The 27236-nt window shown below is 41.2% G+C and overlaps 2 protein-coding genes across 7 annotated transcripts; one reads left to right on the forward strand and one right to left on the reverse strand.

Annotated features, from left to right (window-relative positions):
• Window positions 1–240: 240 nt before the first annotated feature.
• LOC310916785 (ankyrin repeat domain-containing protein 40-like) lies at window positions 241–5885 on the forward strand (the record flags this gene model as incomplete). Its single annotated transcript, XM_083874582.1, has 5 exons — window positions 241–374; window positions 1424–1572; window positions 3024–3446; window positions 3930–4105; window positions 4942–5885. The coding sequence occupies 5 exons, from the start codon at window positions 241–243 to the stop codon at window positions 5044–5046; spliced, it is 987 nt and encodes a 328-aa protein (XP_083730708.1). The 3' UTR covers window positions 5047–5885.
• Window positions 5886–7150: 1265 nt separating this feature from the next.
• Window positions 7151–24650, reverse strand: LUC7L3 (LUC7 like 3 pre-mRNA splicing factor). Of its 6 annotated transcripts, none has more exons than XM_083874373.1 (12): window positions 24491–24647; window positions 20271–20337; window positions 19213–19252; window positions 18792–18936; window positions 16987–17061; window positions 16792–16896; window positions 15539–15700; window positions 14835–15118; window positions 14133–14293; window positions 9194–9334; window positions 8983–9088; window positions 7155–8561 (listed from the first exon to the last, which is right to left on the reverse strand). In XM_083874373.1, the coding sequence occupies exons 1-12, from the start codon at window positions 24587–24589 to the stop codon at window positions 8537–8539; spliced, it is 1410 nt and encodes a 469-aa protein (XP_083730499.1). In that variant the 5' UTR covers window positions 24590–24647; the 3' UTR covers window positions 7155–8536. The 6 variants fall into 6 exon arrangements, with proteins under 6 accessions (XP_083730502.1, XP_083730498.1, XP_083730499.1 ...); XM_083874374.1 differs by having other exon boundaries at window positions 7162–7646; XM_083874376.1 differs by lacking the exon at window positions 9194–9334 and having other exon boundaries at window positions 7151–8561; window positions 24491–24650.
• Between the last annotated feature and the right edge of the window lie 2586 nt (window positions 24651–27236).

Raw genomic sequence — 27236 nt, forward strand, 5'->3', positions numbered from 1 at the left:
CCCTTTCCAGCAGCTCCTCGTTTTTCCTGCGCTGAGGAGCCCAGAAGGGGACACAGAACTGCGGGGCAAGGCCGGGGCAGGGCCGTTCCTTCCCTGTGGGGCTCAAGATGGCGGCGGGGAGGGCCGGGGCGGGCCCGGGGCGGGCAGGGCTCGGTGAGGGCGGCGGGGAGGGCCGGGCAGGGCTCGGTGAGGGCAGGGCTCGATGAGGGCGGCGGGGAGGGGCCGCGGCCGGGCCCGGCCATGAGCGGCGCGGCGGAGGAGCGGGAGCTGGAGGAGCGGCTGCGGGAGGCGGCGGCCCTGGGGGACGTGGCGGAGGTGCGGCGGCTGCTGGGCGCGGGGGTGAACATCGACTCCCGCAACGAGATCGATGGCTGGTGAGGGGCGGCGGCGCGGCGCGGGGTCCCGAGGGCTGGGCCGGGGTCGCTGCGGGGCCCGGCTCTTCCCCCCCGCCCTTCCTGGGGCGATGCTCAGGGTGGTTGGGCTCGGGGCTCACCACAACCCATCACCAGCGTTGAGGGGTGAGGGAGCTACAACGGGGGCGCAGCTCTTGTGTTTCTTAGTTTTCCCACTTGCAAATACAGAAGAGCTAATCTTGGGAGGCGCGGAGATTTACGGCTAAAGAGGATCACGATAAAAGCAGGTCGCTCTCCTTTCACCTGTCACTGCGTGTTTGATCAAGATCCCGGTCCAGTCGCTTGTGTGGGACAGTGGTGGGAGTCACTCTGCAAGGCAGAGGAGGGCCCTGTGCTGCACAACTTAGAGATACAAAACTTTAAAGAGTGCCGCAATGAAGGACACTTTATTCCCATTGATTTAGAAGAATTAAAGACTTTAGTCAAAATAGATAGTGCTGAGATAATGTAGCCAGGACTTCTCTTTTTGTTAACAGAAGCCAGACTGAAGGAACTGATAAATCATAGAAGGAACTGATAAATCAGGGAAGCTGTCAAACCAGGCTTTTGCATCCTGAATAATCAATAGACCCCATGAATACAATACAATACAATCCTAGAAAAAACAGGATTCAGCTGTCAAAGGTTAAAAAGTCAAGGGAGGAAGACCCATCTTACTTCATCATTTTGGGACCCCACCCTATAAAAAAGACCACCGACCCATTTTAAAGAACAAACTCCCCACGCTTAATGGCTTTTTGGGCTAATTACCATACAGAGCGGGGAATGGGATGTACCAGAGTTATGAATGTGCATTTGTGTTTTGGGTATTCTATACTCCTGGACATAAAAGACCCTGTGATCATCTGTAAATTGTGTGTGTGTATTTGGGAGCGATCCCGGCGTCGTAATAAACATAATAAACAGACACTTTCTGACTTTAAACTGTTAGAGAGTCTTTGTCCGTCATAGTTGGATATTGGTATTAGATCAATATCCAGAGTTTTTTAATAAATCACTCCCTTCCCCAGGACGTGTCTGCACTGGGCCTGCAAGCGGAACCATGCCCGGGTGGTGTCCTGCCTGCTGGAGGCTGGTGCAGACAAGCAGCTCCTCACTGCTCAGGGAGAGCTGGCGGCACAGCTGACATCAAAACCTGACATCCGCAGGATTTTGGGAGGTACCGTTCCATTCTTTAATCTAGAATTCTTGGTCTAAATGCTAAAATGTTTTTATTGCTTTTATCTGAGGTGGTAATAGGCAACACCTTGGCTAGGAGCATTGTGTCTCATTAGATAGCTCTGATTTACACCTGGAATTCATATTTGAATTCATAGACCTGTGGATTTCAGGTAGGAAGGTCTTGTGTTCTGAGCTGTGTCACCACAGCTTTGGGAAGTGTGCTGCTGCACTCCTGTTGGCTGTCATTAAGCTAAAGCTGGCATGCAGGCTGTAAATGGGGGCTTTCACAATTGTGCAGTTTGCTGTGTTACAAATCCCCTCAGAACAACTTTATCAATCAGGAAGTTATGCCTTCTGAGCACCTTGTTATAGTGACTTGTTGGTATGGTTAATTTTTGCCCTGTAATTCTGCCATCTCACACTTTTCATATGCCCAGCAAACCCTGTTAGATGCGTGTGACACTCCTGAACAAGAGCAAGTGCCATCAGCATCTAGGTACTGTGCTCCAGATTAAAATTCTAAAGTGCTCTGCCTTTGGAAATGTGCTGTCTTCTGCAATTGCACTTAAATTGCTCTCTACAATGATCTGCTCTCACATCAAACAGTGCAGGGTTATCTTTCACAAGGTTGCAGCTAAATCTTGACTCAGGTTCCAACAGTTAGGTCTGAAGGAATGGCATGTTCTTACAGGATACTTTTGCTTTCTTTTGGGCAAGGTGCTCATCTCTTGGGCTTAGTTTGTGGCAAATGACTCACCTGTTTTTAACATCTAAACTGTCAAGGACATGTGGATGAACTCTGTTCACAGTTGTCTTATTTTTCTTTCCTGGAGAATAGACATATCACTTACCCTCTCTCCCAGTTTTTATTCTGGGAGTGTGGTATCATTGAGCAGATCTTTCTGAACTGCTTTGACATCACTATATAAATTGTTCTGTAATCCTCAGGCAGGAATGCCACTTACTGCAGTGCTTTTATGCAAGAGTTGAGTTTGTTTGGGTATTACAGCAAGTTGTCACTTCCCTGAAGAAATACTAGCTTGAATTTGCTGGCCTAGGTCATAATAAACTATTTACAGCAATGCTATTAAAAACATTTTAAAATGAGATTCAATAAAGGACTGCTGGTCATCCAGTTCATTTGAAAGCACTGGAATAACACTGCTAAAATGATGTGTCTTTCAAAGGTTATTTTTTCCTCCCAGTTTATTTTCACAAAACAGAATATACTGAAGACATTTATAGTTTTTTTCTCTTTACAGCTACTGGCCCCCAAGTGTTACGTGCTTCTTAAACATTAGTGTCGTTCTTTGACGACATTGGAATGTGATGTAGTTTCAAGACACAATAGAAAAACTAACTATATTCAAAATGAGGAAGATCTATCCAGTAACATGATGGGTTTTTTTCTCTCTCCATCCCCTACCCCTCATGTTTGAACTTCATCAGTAGAGGAACAAACTGAATGTCAAGGAGTGAAGGATTTAAATTTACCCATTGTTGCGAACTACTTGGCCAACCCGCCATTCCCTAACGTTTACACTGAAGAAAGCATTCCAGGCAGCTTGGCAGAATCCCAGAATGAAAGTGCTTCCATCTCTTCTGCTTCCCAGAGTGAAACTAGCCCTTGTCCATCAGCAGCTCAGGCCGACAGCACCTGCACAGCCACGTCCTGCAGCAGCGAGACTCGCCCGGCCCCGGATGCCGCAGCCCGGCCGCCCCCCACGGCCTCAGGGCTGCCCACAGCCCCCAGCCTGGGGCTCTGCTCCCCGGGCCAGGCCCTGCCTCTGCAGCCACACACCTCCCCCGGGGGCCCTGCACCCGCCTTCCAGCCCTTCTTCTTCACTGGAACCTTCCCGTGTAACGTGCAAGGTAAAGAGGTGCCGTGTCTGCTAGTTCTGTTACACTTACTGGGTGAACAAAGAAGTTAAATAATCATTTCACTTCACACTCTATAGAATAGAGATGTTGAATTCTGTGGCCAAAAGTGCTTTGAACTTTCTTCTCAGGTAAGTAAAATGTCTACTACATCATATTTTAACCATGGTAATACTTTGTGAAACAATGGAAAGATCAGTCTGTGTAACATGAAAAATTAAATTATGCACTACATTTGCATCAAATGGAGCTCTGGTAGTTGGGTAACAACTCGACTTTGTAACTGGGTGGATCAAAGTGTTAACATGGTTCTCATCTTTTTGCTGGAAGCTTCTGTTTGCTGCACAGTATTTCTCAGTGAGATCACAGGGATTGTGTTAAAAAACCTGAATTCAGAAGATAATGGTAAATACTGTAGTGTTAGGTTTCAGTTGGCTGTCTTTTTTGTTGTTAACCCTTTAACTGTTCCTCTGTCAGAACTTGTGCTCAAGGTCAGAGTCCAGAACCTGAGAGACAATGACTTCATTGAGATAGAACTGGACAGACAAGAATTGACCTATCAAGATCTGCTCAGAGTGAGCTGCTGTGAACTGGGTGTTAATCCAGAGCAAGTGGAGAAGATCAGAAAACTACCCAATACACTTGTAAGAAAGGTAAGAATAGAAACAAGAGATTAACTTGACTTTGCAGACATGAGAGAAGGTATTTTTGTAAAAAGACTGGCAATGTGTCATTGTTAAATAAAAACTGCCTTAAACTGACAGATTCAAAGGGACATTGGACATTTCTTAAAACTTCATCATAATTTTTTTTTAAATATTCTGGCATATGAACAATTTAAAGATATGCTGTTAACAAATGAATCTGCTTTTCTGTTCCAAAAATACATATTCCTGAGGTCTGTAAATGAAACACACAACTCTTGGTTAAGTGACATGCACAATTACAGCCAATTCATAAAGAGATTAAAGGGGAAGAAAAAGTTTGAGGAGAAAAACTAAACAAGCAAACCTGCTACACTTTTAATGAGTATATGCTGGCAGGATTTTTTTCATTGTTTATTGTTATTATTGGGTGTGATGTCACTAGAATTTTAGTTTTTACTTCCTATAGTTATTTTATAAATAATAACAACCAGTTATGTTTAGGAATAATATGTTGTGGATTCAGTGTTTTCTAAGCCTGAGAATTGCTAGCTCTTCCCAAGGGAAACTTTTCAACAGTTTTCTTTTTCCCAAAACAACCTTGTGTAAACAATACTCCTTTCCCATAACAACAGGTGTTATTTGCTATTTCTGTTCCTTAGCCAGTGGGAGAGGTGTCAGTGCTGTGGACCAATAATGCGTTTCCTTAGCACAGAGTGTTATAAAAGCATGTTATTCATATGAATGAATTGTAAATAAACCTCCTGATTTCTACTGACTAGAGTCAAGCATTTTCATTTCGTGTCCTATTGTGACGAAACATTGTTCTGTCTGTTCCTTACAAGGACAAGGATGTTGCCAGACTTCAGGACTTCCAGGAGCTGGAGCTGGTCCTTGTGAGAAGTGACAGCTCTTCTTTCCAGAGCAGAGCGTCCAAACTGACCTACTGACCCTGGGAGCTGCATCTGCAACCTCAACACCTGCCAGGGACATGGGCTGCCTTCCAAAGGCAGCCACTTAAGTGTCTGTAAAACCTTAAGTTATTATTAGGGTTACTATTTTAACTAATATTTTATATTTTATAATTAATATCCTGTTTGCTTTTATTTTTTTACTTGATACAGTATTCAGCCAAGGGATATTTCAGTGGTTTAGTAATATCACATGCTTCCAATGTATTTCAAAGTTTACTGGTTGTATATGGCAGGAGAAAGATGTAATTATTGATATGAAAATTATGTCAGGTACATCCACTCTGACCAAGTAAGACTCGTGGAGAGATTCAGGAAATTGTGTGTCTCCATGTGTATATATGTATTTTAAACTTCCTCATTAAATTAAATGAAAGAGACACACAATGAATAGTTGCACTCTAAAAATGTCAATGTAATCTCTTGCCCCTCACAAACACTCACCAAGATTAATTGTCTAGAGGTATTTAATGCTCAGAAGTGGCTGGAGAACCCCATTTATTGGGCCGAAAGTAAGTGAAATAAGCATGTCTATATTTAAATGTTTATTTCCCCTGTGAGACTATTGAACCTCCACCAAAAAAACAGAAAAGCTGCTCATAAATGTTCCTTAATTAAGTCTCAGTCGAGATGAAGTGCCCTTTCAAGAGAAATCCCTTGTTTCAGGACATGGGGAGGTTCTATGTCCATGGTTTTATTTACGTTCTGACCAATGTGAGCCTGTGCATTATTCCCACCAGGTGTCAGTACTGTCAAGACAGGAAAACTCTGTGGTCCAGTTCCAAGGGGGGTGGTGGTTTCTGCTGTGTGAGGAGCAGCACAGCAGTGTCCTCATGAGAGATCACAGCTGGAAGGAACACAGCAGGCTTTTATGAGCCACTAGATGGGAAACACACCACGGGCAAGTAACTAACTTGTAACTTTACATCATGCAGAGTCTACTGCCACTGTTACATAGCCTTGTTTTAGCCAGGTGAGTACTGAAAGGGCTGAATGCCTCCAGGTGCTTTCAACTATTTTTTTCCTCCCTCTTCTTTGCCGGGAGTGAAAAAAACCAACTCTGGTTAAGCTACAGACTGTTTAACTTGCATTTAAGCAAGCCAGTAATGAAAAAACACACCTGTGGGTAAAGTATTTAAGTCGCAACATTGCTGGAGTATAACTTCAGTATACTTCAATGCCACATTCAAGTCCTGGGAAGCTCAAAACTGTGACATGGTATGAAGTAAAACTTAACTAAGGTTAAGTTGTTTTTCAAAGGAGGTTTTATTTTAACAAATGTGTATTTATCTTTCCAGCACAGCTTGGAAGCTAACTTAGAATATATGCAATAACTGTCTGAAAAACAGCAGTGGTTAAATGGCTCAAAATTAATTAAGAGTATCTAATTTCTTTCCAGTTCCTTTATGTAGGAAGTCAGTGTAGGAACTGTCTCCACTAATTACTGAGCATTCTGCTAGAGGGCAGCTGGTTTAAAAAGTTTTATTTCTCTAGTTTCCATCAAGAATAACAGTTAATGTGTTAAGACTTAAACTCTTCTCATAATATGACTGTAATAACAGTAAATCTATGCATTCAGAGAAATATTTTTGTATGTTTTATGCAGTTTGATAAACTCTAAGGCACACTAGTTATGTTAACTGGATTTTGTTGGGCTTTTTCTTTGAACAATAAACTGTTGGAATGACAACTGAGATTAAGTTTACAAAACTTAATGTTCTTCCAAAGACAACTTTTGTTTGCACTACAGACTTGTACTGAACTGACATTGCTACTCTTCACTTATAATAAAGTATCAGTCATTTCAAGTACCTTGATCTCTTCCTTTTTCAGGGTGGGGTGTAGTGAAGAAGAAGTGGACAGGACACTTAAAATTTTAATGCAACTTTGAAAAATCATAGGCCAGTACATTTTTAACACCTAAAAAAAGACTGAAGCCAACAGCCTCTAACTGCTGCAAAAGTGAGCCTGAAATTAAATCCTGACTGGCACTGAACAAACCCAAACCCACAAACAGTACAGAATAACTAAGCATCCAAATTAATGAACTAAGCTTGAAGACATGAGTAATTTATCAGGAAAGAAGCTTATTTAATATTAAATGTTCAATGACAGAGACAATCAAATTTGTAACAGAAATTCAAAGATACTTTATTTCCATTTCTCATATATCAAGAAGCTAGGAACTGCTTAGTTGTAAAAATGGGATTCATTTTAGTTCGATTCACACAAATACTAAACATTTATTCTTGTGTTTTGAAGTCCAAGAATGAAAACTTGCAATTAAACACTGAGCAAGCCATGTGTTCAGGTTATGTTGGTTTCTTATCTTAAAAAGTCTTAAAGAAAAAAAAAGGATACAGGACTTATATTCTCAGTAGCATATGTGCTATTATCAACACATCTTTCTGAACTCTGGGAGGAAACACCAGTCCTGAATTAAATTTTATAAAAAAAAAAAATTCTAACTCAACTTTATATTTTTCTACGCCACTACAGCTTTCTTTCACCTCATTTTAAAGCAGATCTTCAGTTTAAGCTGTCTTCTGCTGTCTTCACTGACTCCTCATGTAGTAGTCCTATAATGCAAAATTTTGGGAGAACAGACGATTAGACAGCATTAGGAGCATTTTGTTCACCATTCCTATACACTCACCCAGTTGTTAGCTGTCATCTTAACTCTACAAAAACATCACCATTGAACATGACTGGCTTTAGAAGCAATGATGTAGCATTAATGGTTTAATACCAACATTAAATGTTTTAAGAGTTCCTAGCATACATAATGCAACTACAGTAACAAATTACATTGCAAGAAGCTCATTTATCAGCTGTCATCTCCACTGTTAGTTCCTTATTTCAGGAATACAACTAAAGACCTTCTGTAAGAAAGCTACGTCAAGAGTGGGGAAAAAACTTCCAGTTGTCCTTTCAATACAGTATTGTAATTGCTCTATTGCTTAGCTGCTTCATTTCCCACAGTTTCCAGCATACATCCCTGCCATCAACACTGCCATCATTTGGTGGCATCTGTCTCTGCATTTACATCTGCCTTACAAGCCTGTTACCAGCCATTCCACAGTTCTGTGCTATGGCTGACTGCAAAGTCTCCTACACAGTAGGAAATATTAAGCACATACCTCTTAAAGACTTGAATTGCATTGAAAGTAACAAGGCGAATATTATGTAGTGTTTATTGCATTTTAAACTCTTTAAAGATATCTAATTCTGGGCAGCACTGCATCCCTACACACAGTTGAAAGAAAATTCCATTCTGTTAACATCAGATTTACAGTATTCACACAATACACAAAAAAAGTCCTTTTCACTAGCTTCAAAATCAAAAACACAACAGTAAGCTTAAAGATTACAGGCAACAGCATTCAAACATGGATGTGGGTAGAGAAAGGAGTACCTGGCATGAGTACCTGCTTAGTTTGACTGAATCCTTGATTTTTAATTTGGCTTTTCATGGGCCGCTCACAACACCAACGCTGTGTGAGGTATGGTAGTCAGCTGCAATAATTCATAAACCCTACACTTCCATCAATCCAATGCTACTGGCTCTCGAGTTACAGAACAAACTGCATTAGAATGCAAGGCAATAAAGCAAAAAAACTAGAAACATCCTTGACAAAGAAATACTAGCAGTTTATAAGAAAACAAAGTAGTCCAACATGTGCCTCAAATATTAAATATTTAAGCAAAAGTTTCTGCCAATGTACCAACACAATATGGACTTAAATACAAAACCAGTTCAACTTTTTTTTTAAAAAAAAACGATAACAAAATCCCTAAAATTAAAAAAAAGGATAATTAATTTTTCTATGGTGACTATATTACAAATATGTCCCAAAGAGGCACACTAATGGGGGCACGAGTCTGCTACAAAATAGCTGAGACAAAACAATGTACCTCAAAATGTTTTGCAGGACTACACTGTCATTTCCTTCAGAAGGTGCTTTAGTTTCTCTTCTTACTTGACTTAGTTCCATCTTCATCTGTGCATACTTACGCTGCACTGTTAAACAGTAACAAAAAGCCCTAATCAAAGTTTGAAATAATGCACTTACCTCTGTCTGATCTGAGGTCATATCAGATCAGTTTTAATTGGACTGAGTGTCACCTTCAGATTTAATGTCTTCATTGGTCCCATTGACCTCATTCTTAGTCTCACTCTCCTTCGAGTCTGTTTTTGTGTCTTCACTCTGTTTTTCTCGACTACTGGACTTCACACTACTTTTTTTATCATCAGATCCCCTCTTTTCTGCCATGAAAGAAGACATTGACCATGGATTTCAAAGTAAAAACAAACATTGCACATGTGAGATATATATTGCATACAACATGGAACAATTACTTTCTATAGCAGTAATATTCAAAAAGTTACAGAAACAGGCTTCAGACTACCATGCTGGAATGGAGAGGGGACAAAATAAAGGTAGAAGGGGACAGTAGAGGGTGGGGGAAGAGGAGAAAAGTCAGACCTCCTAACAGAGGCAGCTACTCAGCTCTCTGTCAAAATGAACAAACTGGGGGTAAAGAAGTTAAGCAAATGTGTAATTATGGTGCATGGCTTCCTTACTTATTACAGGACTCTTCTGGTCCCCAAGTTTTGATTTCTGATTGTGTATGGCTTGCTTTGGTTTATAATTCTTGTTAATATTGGTTCTTGAAAGAGAATCAGAAAAGAGTGGTGGGACAATGCTTGACTGCATAATCAAAGGAATTGATACTTGCCAATTAAAAACCAGCAATCTCAAACTATCAAATCCTTTGTGAAACAATATTAAGCACTGACAGCTTTGAAGGTGGAGATCACTGACAACCGAAATTAAATGTGAAGCCGCACATTTGCCAGTGTTGTTAATTCTGAATTTTATAAAAACAACAGTCATTTATAAACATCTCATTAAAAGGGCTTGGGGAGATAGCTTGGAAGATATATAAAAAGCAATTTTTTTTTCAAAGGCAAAGAAACAGCAAGACGTGGGGGAAGGAGCCCACAATTTCACCATAATTGGGAAGCTCACTGAAGCATTTGCTACACTAAAAATTCAATCTTCAAAGAAGGAAGGAAGCCAGAAGTAAAAATATTTCCATGAGAAGAAAAACATTCAGTATTAGAGCTGCGTGCCTCATCTGTAAATTCAGTATTTGCAAATTTAATAAAAAATACCAATTCCTACTGTATTATTTCACACCATAATATTCAACTCTTGATCAGTAAAGACACTCTGGAGAGAAAAAAAAAATCCAAAAAACCAACCTCTCAGATGTCATCATACAGAAAAACATTCATGCTCTTTTTTCTGAATATTCCCTGCTATCCGGGCAATCAAAATAAATAATATAAATAGATAAGATACATCCCCAACACAGGAGCACACAGATCAAACACTCTGAAAAAGCTATTTTAAATAATATTATCACCTAGACCGGCATAACACACTTTGATATTCCATGAGACAAAGCAAGAAATTAAGCTTTAAAAGAGCAGTGACATCCCAACTTCTTTGTTTTATAACACACTACCAAAGGACAGGATAAAGCCCTCACAGAGAAGTGAGGACAACTGCCTAATGACCACCAGGAGTGAGGATTCACCTGCAGCAGCACATCCAGTGCCTGGAGAAAGCACACGGCAACGTCACCCAGCTCACTGAAGGACTAAAGTCACTTTGGGTCTGTCTGCCCTTGATTTGGCAACTCGGCAGGTAGATTGCACTCTAACTAACCTTGTTAAAAAGTCTTCTTTTTGTGTCTTAAAGGTATCTCCGGTGCACACGTGGATCCACTGAGGAATAGTAGTCTTGTTTCCCCGCAGAGGACTAGTAGTCAGTCCAATAATCTTATCTTCTGTCCTATGTAGATATGGCAGATCTTAATAGCCCTATGGATGTGCAGTGTGCAGGGTTTTGTTGTGTCTTGTTTGTGTCTTCAATGTGGTCAGGAAGGGTAATTTTGTTTACGGTTAAAAAAAACTAATAAACTGTGGTATGAAAAGATCAAACTCTTCTTAAAATTTTAGTATTAAAGTAGGTTTACCATAGCAAACCTCCAGTTTGCCAAGCAGAACTGAAGAAGTGTATTCAACAAGTAGCCCAATAACTTTTCAACCTCTAGAGTATCTGCAAGAAGTTAAGTTCCTCCACTGTATTTTAATCAGTAAGAGAGAAGGCACATAAAATTAGTTTGCTGTTGAAACTGAGTGTAATATTTCAGCTGTGACCTATTAGGTACAATCATATAATATTGCTTTTCCTTCCTGATTAAACACATACACATTTTTCTGATTGAGTTTGTGTGGGCAACTGAGATGTGTTTTGTGAGAATTCTTATTACGACCAAGTGAAGCGCTTTACTGTTCAGAAAATCAAACATAATACCCAGTGTTACTGAGCTGTTCTGGCAGTATTTACTGAGGTTTAATCACTAACATTAAAACATGATCATAATTATTTTTACATAAGTATCACAATCCAGGTTAGGGAAGATAGAGAGCCAAGCCAAAGTGGTCTAGAGGCCCGTTCCAGTACTAACCCTTCATAAAATGAAGATACTTTGAAAATAATTTTTCTTTTATTAAAACCCCCTATTTATTCCATCTGCTCTGAAGTTTGTTAACTTGAACAGTAGGTGCATTCTACTGGTTTATATTAAGCTAATGTTTAGCTGGTGTTTATGGCTGGTGGCTCCTTTCCTTAGCAAAGGTATCCCTGACCCTGAAATCTGAGTCACAAATCAAGTGCCCCCATTTTCACACGTACTTTTTTCTTATAACCTTGGTTGCCATCTTCTACAGTATCTTACTGAACAAGAAGCCAGGACTTCTGCATTTTCAAAGTGTGGCACTAATTTAATGTGCAATTCTACACAAGTCTTGGGCAACTTTCCTTGGGGTTTTTTTGGTGTTAATATTCACGTTTATAAAGCAGTCTGAGATTTCCATAGGAAAGGCAATACCATGAGTAGTTACAGCCTTTGCTGCTTACGTTTACAAATGCAGATCAGTGGTGGCTATAAAGACAAGTAGATTCTGAAGCCAAGATTTCCAATGGACTAAGTTAAATCTTAACTTTTAAATTACCGTTGTGCAAAAGCCACATACTTCAAATATATGAATCTCTAAAGCTTTCTTCTTAACTACCTACCTACAGTGCCACATTGCAAATATGAGGATGCAATTTTGCTTACAGCTTCAGCACAGAAATTCAATGTTGCCCTATTAACTACTACTGAGTTTGGTTTTTTCCTTCCTCTCCTCCTCTATTTTTTTCTGTTAAAGGATTTTCCCAACAAAGGGAAAAATCACGAACTTCTTCAGCATTACAGTCCTGGCCTATTTGTGTTTTTTTACAGATGGCACTGTCAAAAAAAAGTAATTGATTTTCCCAGGTGGGATTTTCATCGCAGCTCATAGCATCACCTCACTGTTCTCATTTCTGGTGGAAGAAAGTAGCAAGCAGCAAATAAAACAGCCAGCAAGGAAATCAGTCAAGTTAAAACTAAAAATACTTGAGATGCTGAAGAAAGTTCACTAGCTCCTCTATTTATGGGAAGATTAAGGAAAGAACTGAAAAGCTCAAAACCAGACCAAATTTGAATAAATAAGAAAACAGTTATTTATATGCATAGATACACACATTCAGGAGAACAGGACATTCTTGACCAAGTACCAGAAATCTGTTCATAAAGCAGGCAAAAAAGGCACAGTATCAGGTAGGAATAGTAACAAATGGACAGTACAGGCTACAGCACTGAATCTGAGTTTAAAGCCTGCACATCATTTCCACTGCCAATGAGCAAGCAACAAAACCCACTCTCTTACACGGCAAAGGAAAATGAGAGAAGAATCAATACTAAAGATGCCCCACAGTATAAACCAGAATAACTGAAACGGTCTCAGGAAGTCAGGGAAGAGAAACACATGAAGCATTACCAACATTTTGGCAACCAATCCACTGGATAAGTACAGAGAAGGGTCAAGCAGACAGGCCTATGCAACCCAGACACATGCACAGAGCACCTTTCATTCCAGAGAACCTCTAGAGTACCTTAGAAACACAATTGTTTCATCCATTACTGATGATCAGCCCATGAAGTGGGGTGGCTGTTTCAGACTTGCCATTAGTCAGCTCCCCACCAGAGCCAGAAGCATTACGTTCCTACAGAAGTTCCAAAAGACTTTTAAAGGGGGAAATTTAGCAATAACAGTGAATTAGCATCTTCTCACAAAATGTGAATCTACAGCGCTCTCACTGTAGCTCTTTGTAATCCTATTTAAAGTTTTTGAGCCTCAGCCTCTGGTGAAGCAGTGAGTCACCAGGAATGCTGTGCTACATGGCATGGACAGCTACAAAACTGTTCCAAGGACTAACACAACTTTCCCTTGAGACTCACCTGGATACTGACAAAGGAAAACTCACTTTGTTTAAACAACAAACAAAAAAACACAAACCAAAAAAAAAAAGGGAGAAAGGTGTGGGGGGGAAAGCAGGAGACTGGGGAGAAGGCATAAATTGTCATTTAGAGCATCACAGATTCTGCAATATTTATCTTGCACTGCATTTATAGATTGGGAAAAAAAAAACACTTAAAAGCACTGTTAAAAGGATAATAAAGGAAATATGATAGTGTTGAGAAGTAATACATGGTACAGGTGAGAAGCCAGGTACCAATCTCCCACAAAACATGTGCTGCAAAGGGTAATTGCAAATATCCACTAAGAGTAAGAATATAAGACATTCACTCTTAGGAAATGATTACAGACTTATGTTTTTCTAAAGGTAAACGGTTATTAAAATATATAAAAATCTTTGCACGTTTCCTCTGCAGACAAAGTGCAACAGGTAAGAGAAGGACACATGCACACATGTGCAGTAACAGTAAAAAAAGGAACAAAATGCCTCAAATTGCTACAGCAACACACACAGCCTTCAGAACCAGGCCTGATGTGGTACCAAGAACTTCCAGTCGCTCACTGAAAGGCTAACAGCTTTTGAGACTCTACGACAAGATTAGTTTCAGAACTTGCTAAGAACTCAGTCTTTATACAAACGTACCTTTTTCTTTTGACTTCCTGTCTTGTTCTCTCTCTCTGCTTTTGCTTCTGTGCTTGTAGGATTTCCGATCCCGGCTTTTTGACCGTCTCCTGTCCCTACTACGAGACCTGTGTTTCCTTTCTGATCTATCATGGCTTCTGCTTCTCCTCCGGTCACGACTCCTTAACATTTACAGAGAATTTCAAAAATGTAAATCTCAGCTGCTGTTTTCTAACTCAGAATATAAAACAGTAGAACAGCAGTACTTTTAAATACAGTGATTACCTGCAGAAATCCAATCTTAACATACTGCATATTTCCCAATACGTAAGAACTAGTTTCTATTGCCCTCTTCATTTACTGACACACTTACCTACACAGCTTAAAATTATCTACCACCATGAAATAAAGGAACTGAAGAAAGAAACAAGACCCTATTTTTGGGAGCATTCTTGGTCTGCTGAAAGCTCCCTCATTAAGCTACTTCCACCACTATGGTGCCATCTTCCAAAAATGGAGAAATGACAGTGACATTCATCAAAAACTTGCTTTTCCTTAGAACCAGTAAGGTGCATCTTCACTTAAGAGCCAAAGCCCAAGCAAAGCTAATGGATCAGTGGTGTGACTCAGGCTGACAGACCAAATCTCCAAAAAGATTTTTACCTTTTGGAAAATTACATGAAAATACTTAAGAGACAACACAGACACACACAAAGGCAGCACCTGCTTCGCCTTCTTTCTCTGCTTCTTGACCTTTTGTGGTCTCGTGAGCGGCTGCACCTCCTGTCAGATGTCCTGCTGGAATGCCGGCTCCGTGAGCGGCTCCTTTTACGCCTCTCCCTGTCACGGGCCCTCTCCTTTTCCTTCTCTTCCTCTTCACGTCGTCTCTTCCGTTCCCGCTCTTCTCTTTCCCGCTCCCTCTCCTTCTCCCTCTCTTCCCGTTCTAGTTTCTCTTTTTTCAACCTTTCATCACGGTCGGGCTCTTCTGTTCTTTTTCGTAATTTTTCCTTAAAAAACAAGTTCACAGGAAGAAATGAGGATTACTCAAGATACTTAAACTTACCGATTCTGAGGGCGTAAAAGCCTACTTTTAAAATACTTCAACGTTATTTTCCAAACAAACAACAGTGCTTCCTAAAATCCTTGAAATGAAAATCCTTTGTCTTGCAGAATTTTCTTTTGCTTGTCACTATCACAAGAGGAGAGGCCACACTACATTTCTTTAAAAAGGCCACAAAAATTCCCACCTGAATCAACACCTTAGCTTGTTATCTAATGTCACAACAAATTACATCAGTGAAAGCACAGTGCAGGATTCCATCTCTTGGAGTGTTTCACCCTCTTGAGAAAATCCACTGGACAGCTTTTTATGTACATTACGAAGCCTCCAAGCATTTTTCATTTCAATACCTGGAAGAAATACTTACTTTTAAATCTTCTACAGTAGCTTTTATTTTGGCATAACCCATGTGCTGCTTTCCCATCAAGTGGTCATCTACCCTGGACTGTGCATCTCCTACAATTAAAAAGGCTCCACAAACTTCACAAACTTCCATTTGTTTTTCCTGGGCTGCAAAGCTCTCAATTGTCTGAAAAAGAAGAATATTTGGTAAGGCGAAAGAAAAGTTTTAATCAGTGAAGAGGTTTGTAACTCTATGTTACTGTTGTCAAATCCCAGGCTCTACAGAAAGTTAAAATCATATCTGCCAGCTTTGTCTTTGGAGCACTGCACCCCATCATGGTAATTAAGGAGAAAAGAGACAACCCTATGCTCATTCCCACATGGAAGGAGTCCATGAGAAATCACAGAACCATTACTCACTGCATTAACACATACACAGTCGTATCTGCAACTTCCTTGCAATATCAGGAAAAATTAAAGTTTTTCTTTTAAAGCTTTCTTTTGAAGTTTTAAGATTTCTTTCTCATCAACTGAAATGCCAGGAGCTGCAGAACTACCATGGAATATACCTCAAGGAATCAAAAGGCTAGAATAAACCATGAAGAAAAATAAAAAGAAATACTGGCCTCTATTTAAAAGCATGGTGGTCAAATTAAACCACTGTTTCAACAGACATGAGAAACACACTGAAATTTCAACATACTCAGGTGATTATTGCTGTGCAATGTTCATGAATCATACAGTATGGATATAAACACTCTGCCTGCAACATTTATGAGCTCTCAAAAATAAAACAAGAATCTGAATTTGAGCATTTCATTAAACACTAAAAAAAATTCTTTAAACTTAAGCTCCTTTTTATTAAAAGGAACTTGATACTTAAGTCCTCTGGCTTCTGTAGCTCCCAGAGTCAGATAAATACCTATCTCTAGTCACAGCCCTGACTCAAGGGCTTTCTGTAACAATCACACTGGTAGTTCAGTAGAATTGTATTGCAGAGGCTACAGGGCGAAGTTTAACTGAGCCCTCACCTCGAGGAAGGTGCAAGCTCTCCTCCAAGACTGCTGGGTGAATAATTTCATAATTTGTGTGCAGGAAACCCACTCTCAAGGCAGAATGCCTAATCAACACAGTGGATTAACAAAGCCGAATGTCCTGTTACTATGTAATAAATTCTGCACAGACCTTGCATGCCTTCAGTGGAAGGACAAGGTTAATCAGAATGCACTGTGCTCCACATTTTGATACGCCACACAGAACTATGAACACATTACTTACTGAAGTTGTAGACCTCAGCAGTTCTCTCTCTTCCTTTAACTGTTCAACGAGTTTCATCATTCCTTGTGCTTCTTCCACCTTTCCTTCTGAACCTAATTCTTCAATCTAAAAGGCAATAAAAAAATTAAAAAGTTTAATTTTTGATCAAGTAACAAAAGCAAGAGATGTCCCTTATGGGGGTTGAAAAACCCTCACCTGTTGAAGCAGTACATCGATTTTGTCAGTTAACACCTGAATCTTCTCCTCATTTTTACCAGTAGGTCCTGCTCCCTGCAAAACAAGAGTGAGGTGGGTTTTTTTCTTTCCTTGCTGTTTTTTTTTCTTCTTTTGTTAAAATAGCTTAAACTCACAAATGCCTGTTTCTCCATATTCTAGACATGCTTTAGGAATAACCTCCCCCTGGCCTCTTCTCCCATGAGAAGCTATTAATAATAGTCTGATCTAATAGAAAACACTCATCGACACCATTTACTCCACCCTTGTTAATTCTAGTCACACTAATTCCTCCCAAATCAACAAAAATGTTCAAGGTCCTAGCCCATAAAAGGTAAGAAAACTGTATTCAAAGTCCTAACTTTAAACTCTGACACTCCCATGCCGCTACTACATATCTTTGCAGACATTCGAGTATGTCTTAGAAGTTCTGTGGGCTTTGAATTTCAAATTTTGAGCGTAAAATGCAAAAACAATCTCACTTCAAAGATGTATTTGTCAGCAGTGCCCTCTCTGTAGGCTGGCCAGATTAGACTAATTGCTGCCCTCCCACCTCTGCTCTGCTCCACAAGTTGTATCTCTTGAGTGGATTCTTTCCACAGCTCCTTCTGAAGCAACTGGACTTTGCACAGAACACTGAGGTGGGGCAGCAGAAAGGAGCAGAGCTGTCCTGGCAGTCACAAAGCTCACAGTCACTGCTCCAAATCCATCAGGGGACAAGACACAGCTAGTGCAGGGAGGGAGGAAAGTAAACTGAGGTTGTCAGGGTAAAGACAACACCTGACAGGTAGAGAACAGACACTCATTCTGAGGAAACAAGAGAACAGAGAGAGCTCTTGCTGACTGTGGAGTCACTTGGCTTGTGTTGGGAAAGAAGGGACAGGAAGGACTTATGAATATGACTGCATGGTAAGAAATACTGTAGATGTAAAACCTGAGTGAAACAGGAATGAAAGCCACTTTCAAGATGTGAGCATGGCAGGCAGGAAGATGGGGATGAGCTGACAAAAAGACAAGAATGTTGCCTTTCCACCTTGGCAGAGGCATCAGGGAACAAGTGCATAAGAAAGAAGTCTAGAGAGTTTAGAATATAAAATGACATGGTAATGTAGTAGTTCTTATAGGCTGCATGCAAAGTTTGTAGGTTTTGTATCTCACACTGGTTGGACACTGTAAATTAGAATATTCAACACAAAAAGAGCTTTAATGTATTGTAACAAGAGGATTGTCCTCTTCTTCTCTCTTCTCCACTCCTCTCTTCTCTAGTCCTGGCTCTCCTACATTTTTCCCTTACCTCTCTCCCCTCCTGGGTCTCCTACCCTCTCCTCTGGCCCTCTCACCCCTCTTCCCTCACCTCTTCTGGCCCATCCCCTCTCCTCTCTCTCACCTCACTTGCTCCTGTTTTCTCCCCACGTTTTTCCCCTGCTCCTGCCCCGTTTTTACCCCTGAGCTCTCTTCTATATATCTCTCTCCACAGTCTCTCTTTAGGGCTTTGCTCCAGCCCAGGCTGGTGGCTGAAAGCAAAGCCCTTTTTACCCACGACCCTTGTAATAATAAAGCCACGTGTTTCTAGAACATCTCAGCTCTGCAAAGTTCCTTGTCCCTGCCATCCACGGAAAAATTGCTACAGGCTTGTCCATTAATACTAGACACAATCTGCAGGCCAAGAGGTGAAAAATCTTACTGATGAGGAATCTTCTGGATAACAGTCAGTTTTACCTGGATAGATAAGAGCCTGAGGATGCTATCTAGAGGAAAAGCTGCCCCAGTGCCTGTGGCAGACTCACCCCAGAGGACTGTTGGTTCTGTGACAGTGCCAGGCGAGCGTGGCCCCTGCGGATCCTGCGCTCCACCTCTGCCAGGAGGCTCTGCAGGTAGCGCAGGAAATCCCTCTCGTAGCCAACCTTCATAAAGCGAGAGCTCTTCTCGTACCTGAGAGAAGATTTGCAAATGAGACCTCACATCAATCTGGAACAGATGAAAACTAAGTAACAAGACACACAGTATCAAAAATTGTTGTTCGCAGTAAGAGAATATTATATATTTAAATAATAAACTATAATAAATATTATAAATTTCATTTTTTTTATTTAAATAGATTTATGCAAATAAAAAGAGCAAGTAATCGGTAATGTTTGGATTGCTATTAACAAATCCCAAAGATACCAGGAACACTATTTGCTTTAATGTATCAAACAACAAACTTACTGTTTGCGTAGATTTTCATCGTGAATTTTTTCACAAGGACCTAAGAAGACAACACAAAAAACTTAAGTTTGCATCCCTAAATGTTGTATTCATATTCCACCAAGACAGAAAAGGGCTATAAACATTTCACAAGGACTTTTATGCTTCTGCCTTTCTGCTTCCTTTGCCTGGAGCTTGAGAGATACATTAAAGACAAAGAATGCCAACATCATTTATTAATTGTAAAACCAAAAGAGACTTTACATACAAAGTCTTCATAAAAAATAAGAATTTCCAGATCGAGTTTTACATCAGTAAATACAAACAAACAATGTAATATCCTAAATACCTGGGCTTAAAAAATAATATTAAAAAAAATAACAAAAAATAAAAGAAAAATTCCATATGAAGGGTAATTTTATCAGGCACTTTCTATTTCCAGGGCTCTCTGCAGCACACTGGCTACTTAAAACATAGATTTTGGGAGTAAATTAGGAGGTATGTGCTCATTAGGAGTTCATGAAGGTGGCTGTGTTAAAATTCCTCACCTTCCCCAGACTCTCAAACTCTTCAATAGACTTAGAAACTAACACTGGGACAAAAAGGCTGGTTTTGCTAAATTATCATCTCCAAACTACATGCTACACGTAGCCATCACCTGAAAACTATCAGTAATTTATAGCTGGTCTTCAGAAGTAACTATTACAGTGAGTGAGTCTCTAAAGTAAAGCAGCTCAACAATGTGTATTCACACAAAAATAGGTTAAAACCCTGCCCAGGTAGAACAGCACAAACTAGACACTGATACTTGAGCAGGAGAAAAGCATCCCACACCAGTAATTTAAAATACATAATAATAATAAAAAAAAATAAGTTTTTTCACTTAGACAAAGTAGGATCTGAAATAAATATTACTTTCAGCACACTGTATCACTGGTAACCCTTGAAATGAATTTTTTTTAAAGTGTTTTGACTGAGCAATTAATGTCGTTTATAAACATTAAAAACATAGTTTGCTAACAAAAGCTCAACTGTAAATACATTTAAGTGAATAAAAATGTCATGACTTATAAACTTACCTAAATCAGAACGGGTATTTGTAAATAATTCAGCTGGACAAAAGCCACAAAGGTAATATTTGCAAACCTGACAGAGAAGAAAAGAAACAGGCATCATTTTTTGTCTCCTGAATTGAAAATTTTATGTAATTGCTTTTATTTCTATTTCTAAAAAGTGATAAAGTTTCTTTTGAACATAGTGAAATTTCTAAAAACTTTACACAACCTCTACCTTCATATTTCCTGGCAGCACTAAGTGAATACTTAGTAAATACTTAACATATGATGGGATAAAATCAGCTTTTGTTTAAAAGATTATTCACCCTCAGCCATGAAAATGGGCTTAGCCAGTCAAGTTGGTCAGTTCCTCAAGTTTGTAACACACAATTATCTCCTGTCTATCCATCAGAACAGCCATAAGGGTAGAATCAGAAATACTTTCATCCCTAACTTCACAAACAATCTTAAATAGTAAACTTTTCACTAGACCCTTCCCACTGCCATTAATTAAGGTGTAAATCCAAAACCAGCCTGGATGTTCCAGCATCTCCTTTACATGACATCAGCTTTTAATTTTTGGCACCTCACTAAAAAGCCTGTGATACCCGTTGATCAAATTGATTTATTTTGGTCAGCCTGATTTAGATTTCCAAGCTAACTGCCAGACTGCAAATCAGGCTCCAGAAGTTCAAACTCTACTGACTGCTTTAGAGATTCCTCAGGAAAACAATCAGGCTTTCTATTAAACCATGGACAAGAAACACAAACAAACAAATCTTTTATTATGTAATTTGAATACTTCTCCCATGACTCAGGTTTGGACACTGGTACCTATCTAAAGCAATTTACCAAGAATAGGTAACAAAACGTGTGAAATGACTTTTTTTTTTTGCCCTCAAAGGAGAAAGTTATTGGACAAAATCTGGTTTCAGAATCTGCTCTTTTCTGAAAGTTGTGATCTCCCTTGTTTTACTACAGAGTTGCCTCAAAGGAACAGTTTCTGGGATGGATTTCTGTACTACTCCACAGAATTGTAATTTCCCTACACATTCTCTTCTTCTTCCATTTTCTCATACTCACATCCAGGTATAAGGATTTCACAGATGGATTAGACAATTTCCTAAGACACAGAGAGCACAGTAATGACAGCCTGACCATACCACACTGTTAAAAGGGTTATAGAGTATCTTCTATCAACCAAAAAAATTAGGCAAACTGGCCTGTAACAGTTTAGAAACCGGTAGTAACAAAAGAAGCAAAGGAAAAGTAATTAGACAAAACAAAACAACCCATCTTCAATGAAAACCAGAAAGAATTAAAATTATTATTATGTAACAGTACTACTAGGAAAATCCTCTTTTTATGAACTAATAGTTATAGCCAAAAGTTGCAGTAACTGAAATCTGTTGTATCCTTTACATCCCAGTCCACGAAGTTATCAGCTAGAATTGCAAGCTCAGTTGTAGTTTGGGAAGCAGTTCAAAGCTTTCCCATATAAAGAAGCTATTGACAGCTCTATGTTGTTAATGCTTCTACATTAACATGTTTCTCCTCTGCAGGAAATTTATTTACTGATGGAGAAGCCCCTCTCTAACAGTAATAAACAATCACATAAGCAAATTCCTTTAGGCAGACAATTCCTAGTGAAAAGGCTGAGAATAAAATCCAGCAGACTGTGTCTTACACATCAAAAACTAGTAAATTCCTTCTCACAGCTGAGTTCTTTGAATCCATTAAGAGTTCACATGCAGCAGACATTTTAAGAGCAATGCCGCCCACCCAAACCCAAACAAACATCAGCCCTTCTCCGAGCCCACTCTTAAAGACAAATGTTATTTGTTTTTACAAGAGTATTGGTAATGGAAGGCTAGGTCCTCTCCCTCCATCCCCTGGAGGATTAAATCCTCAAATTCTACCTCAGACACAAAGCAGTTTAGATTGCTGGCGTTATAAAAGTGAAAGCACAACGCATCATAAACAGCTAAAACCATCCCATCGTACTCTGAACACAAACCTGCATTCTGAGAAACTGCATTATCACAGATGAGTGCTCACAGCCATTTGTCTCTAACAGCTCTTCACGCCTCTCCAATTTCTGAAAACCCTGAGTTTGTCTTGAAGAAACATCAAAATTCCAAACCTTAGAGGGAGCAGGGGCAGCCTCAGAACTCTTATGCAATCCCTGTTTCCGTAAGAACTGGCTCTGTGCAGGTGGCACATTAAAGCAGGAAGGTGAATCAATAAAGAAACACAACTTCTCTACAGAGATGACTGTAATACATGATACTAGTGACTTCCTCCTGCACACAAAACAAAGCCAGGACTGATCACCTAAGGACATGCCATCACACTGAAATACACCACACGTGGGATTCCAATTTTTAAAGATTAAAGGCTTTAATAATGTCAAAGTTTCAAAAGTAAGAACCTTAAGCTCTACAAAAGCTTTTATAATATATAATCAACATGTAGCAAATAAATCACACTGAGCTATGGCACCCTCTGCTTCCACACTTTCCACTTCCACCTTGTATTTCCCTGCACCTTCCAGTTTGACAGCCACATCCAGGCAATCTCCAAATGATAAGCAAAATATAGATGAGCTTCTTGTGATAATCTTCTATGTCCAAAACTGATGAAAAAAAAAAAATCAACCAAGGAAAGAAGTCTTTCTCAATGAAATTAATAAACCAAACTAATCCCCTTATTTGTTCTACCTGGACCAACATGGCTCAAGCCATTCACCTTGTATTTCATATATTTCATCTAACTGCTCCTTTTTTTTTAATTCACAACCAAATGAAAATACCTAACTGAATTATTGTCTTAATAAAGTAAGTCTAGAAACACATAAAGTCATGAAAACTTCCTGATGTGCACTGCTGACCTATAGAGCAGATTCTTCAAGGGAGGAAGTGGTTCCTCACACTGGAAAAATGTAAGACAGGTAATGGTCCTTAGATCATGCAAATTCCACTAATTCAAATTCAAACAAGTATGATCCTCTCTTATAATGACTTAAATCCCATATAAAAATATGAGATGTCATTGATTAAGATGCTATTTAGAACAGCCAAACCCAAGCATTTCTCCCTCCTCCCAAATAAACAACATCCTAAGCAAATGCGAAGGGGGGAGGAGCTGAACGCTTTGTGCCGCTAAAACCACAGAAATATCTATCATTTAAGTGATAAATTATTGCAACTGTGACACTTGCTTTTAACATATGCCATAACTAAAAAAAGTTATCATGAAGGGGAGAAATAAAATTTAAAATTCATCGGGTGTTGATCTCTCCCAAAGCAGCAGCTATAGGAACTCTGTAGGTTCCACTGAGTTCTCCTCAAATAACTTTACAACTCAACTACAGCCAAAACTAACTCATCATTGGGGTGGAGAAACCCCAATTAATAATAACAATAACAACAACAATATTAACAACAACAACGTCGTTTTATTTGGGCTATTAACTGGACAAAATGAATGAACACCGCATTAACAGGAGTATGTAAGTACTCCTAAACAACAGTCTTGTTTAGGTTAGTGTCAGTCCCTCCACTCCCAAGCAGATTCCTCTGAGTGAGGAAATAAGGAAAGAATAAGGAAAGAATCCAGCTTTTCTCAACCTCGCTTTCCAGTCTTATGTTTTTTCCTTGTAGTTACAACCCCCAGACATTGAAGTCGGTACGCACGTCCCCTTTTCCCTCCCCTCCCACCACTCTCAGGGAGAGATCCAGAGGCATTGATCTCCCAAACTACAACATCTGTCTCATGCCTCTTCTACTCAGAAGTGTTGAATCCCTTTAACCGCCCCGCCGCTTTATTTTTGTGTTTCACTACGGGAGACTCTGCCACAACAAACCCTCCGGAAAGGCCCGTTCCCGTTAACGGCGACCCCGTTAGGCGGGCACAGCCTTTCCCCGCAGCCCCCCAAACACCGGGGCTGTCCCTCCTGCGGCCCAACAACAGCCGGGCTGTGGAAGATCTTCCTCCTCCTCCTCCTGCTCCTGCTCGGTGAGACTCGGCGCCGCTCCCTCGCAGGGCCAGGCCCAGCCCAGGCCGCCATGCGGGGCCCAGCACGGACAGACCACGCTGAACCCCCGCTCTCACCCCTTCCCTCCTTCTCCCCTCCCCGGAGCTGCCCCCGGCCGAGAGAAGCCGCCCACGCCGCTCCGACAAACCCCCGGCCACGCGCAAAAAAAAAAAAGGAGGGAGGAGAGGGGCGGCCGCGCTGCACTCACGCTCTCGTGGTCCCACCGCACGTTGCTGCGCTTTTCATCCGGGGCCAGGTTTCTGTCCCGGCCCATAAGCTCATCGAGGAGCTGGGCGGCCGATATCATGGTGAGCAGCGGGCCGGACCCCCGGGGCTGGGCTGGGCAGGGCTGGGCTGGGCAGAGGAGCGCGGCCGCCTGGCCCCGACCGCCCGCGCCGCGCCTGGCGGAGACAAAATGGCGGCGCTGGCTGGCGCTGCCCACAATGCACCGCGCGGGCCGAGCCCGCCGCGCTCCGCTCCCTGAGGGCGCCTCAGCCCGGGCAGAGCGGACAGCACCGGGGACAGACCGGACAGCACCGGGAACAGCCGAGAAACACCGCAACGACCAAACACCGGAACCCCCAAACACCACAGCCTCGTGTGGCTCCGCCTGAGGGCCACCAGATGCCCCACAGATGGTGTCCAGCTCCCTGTGGTGCCACTGCCAAGGGTAACCTGTCATGAGTGTCCGGCCCAGGGCGGTGTCAGAGCGCAGGGACACACAATGGAGAAATGGACACTCAGAAATGACCTTATCACCCTCTACAACTTCCTGAAGAGTGGTTGTAGACAGCTGGGGTTGGTCACTCATCAGACAGTAACTTACAGAACAAGAGGCCACAGTCTCAAGCTGAGCCAAGGGAAATATAGGTTGGATATTAGGGAAAAAAATATTCATGGAAAAAGTAATAAAGTACTGGGATGATCTGCACAGGGAGGTGGTGGAGTCACCAGCCCTGGATGTGTTTAAAAAAAGACTGGATGTGGCACTTGGTGCCATAGTCAAATTGAGGTGGTGGTGGTGGTGTTGGACTCGATGATCTTGGAGGTCTCTTCCAACCTACACATTCTGTGATTCTGTGATTCTGTGATTCTGTGGTTCTGTGATTCTGTGATTCTGTGCTATGGCCCTGCTGGTCATGGCTGGAGTCTCAGGACACGGGCCTGGGCACAGCTGGAGCAGGGTCATGGTCCCCTCTGCGTCCCGGCAGGAGAAAATCACCCAAAGCACTCCTGAAGCACAGCTGCTGACCCCAGTCCTGAGTGCCTCCAGCTGTGCATGTTCCTTTAGGAATCCAGGGAAATGTAGGATTGTTATGGTTGGAAAAGGCCTCTAACATCATCCAGTCCACCCATCACCACACTCACCAATAAACCATGTCCTCAAGTGCCATATCCACATGTTTTTTGAACACTTCCAGGGATGATGACTCCACCACTTCCCTGGAAAGTCTGTCCCCATGATTGATAGGTTGAGGGAGAATAGAAGTCCTGCATATGTAAAATAAATCTTAATATTTGACCTCGGAACCAGCCCATTTTGTTTTCCTTTCTATATGTGACTTGGTACTCAATATATACTGAATTTCACATAGCAATTGCCAACTATTTCCAAATTACTCAACATTGTTTTGAACATCCTAAGTACATACAATTATTAAAATTTTCATTATATAATATTTTTTTAAAAAAAGCTTGAAGCCAATGTTTATGCTGATCCTGTAAAACCCACTTAGACTGACAGCAACTTTGAGGGAATCACTGAGGACTTGCAAGCACCATTTGTTACCTGTTTCAGTTTCTTTGTAATGCTCTGTTTGCATCAAGGAAGCAAACAGGTACACTGGAGCCTGGCTACTGCAGAATTCCTTGGCATTCCTTGTGCTGCTGTGGCTGCACAGAGCAAGCTGGAATACAAAAATCTGAATGGAGTTTGAAATTACTATTTTGACTTTTTATAGTGGTCAAGTTTTTACTGACTGCTCTGTAACTTGGTTGAGGACAAATCCACAACAACAAAAACCATCTTTTCAAACCAAACCATGCAAATGCCAAGAATTACCTATCATCTACCTATCTACCTATCTGTCCAACTGCTTTGCAGCCAGATAGTGATCTTTATTTTACTTATGTTTTTTAGGGATTAGTTGATTCTGCTGAGAACACATAAAGGTGATGAGAGTTTCCTGTGCAGGACAAGAGGATGCCCCATCCCTGGAAGTGTTCATGGCCAGGCTGGGGGCATGGAGCAACCTGGTCTAGTAAAAGGTGTCCTTGCCCATGGCAAGGGGTTGAAATTAGGTGAGTGTTATGTTTCTTCCCAACCCAACTCATCATAATATTAAAAATCTCTTCAGTATCTCCTCATGCAGTTACCAGGCAAACCCAGTTTTTCTGAATCCCTCTATTTAGCCTCTTTACCAGCAGGTTTTTGCATAATGGTGGATATCCTAAAGTTCTTCCTTCCTTGAGTAAAACCACTGGATAAAATTAATCTTAATTAATTTCCCACAGCTAGAAATATGGCCCACCCCTGGATGGGCTCCAATGCCAGGCTGGATGGAGCCTCTGAATTATCTGGTCTAGAGAAAAGTGTCCCTGCTCATGGCAGGGGGGTGGAACGAGATGATCTTTAAGGTCCCTCCCAACGGTAAACACGGGATGATTCTATAATTCCCTCTATGATACATCGAGTATCATCGAGAATTCTCAATCAGCAATCAGCAGAGCAGGAGACAGCACACACTATTCACTTTTATATCCATTAAACATCATCTCCCCGCGGCTGCAGCGCCCGGGCAGCGGCCGCGCCCCGGAACCGGCTGTGGCGGCCGCGTTGTCACCGGCAATAGCGTCCCCCGGGCCTGTCACCGGCAATAGCGTCCCCCGGGCCGGGGCGGGCGGCGGCGGCAGCGGCCGGGGCTCCGCGGGGCTCCGGGGCCATGAGGGAGGCC

The sequence above is a fragment of the Zosterops lateralis genome (genome assembly GCF_965231275.1).
Source record: "Zosterops lateralis genome assembly, chromosome: 18".
Taxonomy (NCBI): domain Eukaryota; kingdom Metazoa; phylum Chordata; class Aves; order Passeriformes; family Zosteropidae; genus Zosterops; species Zosterops lateralis.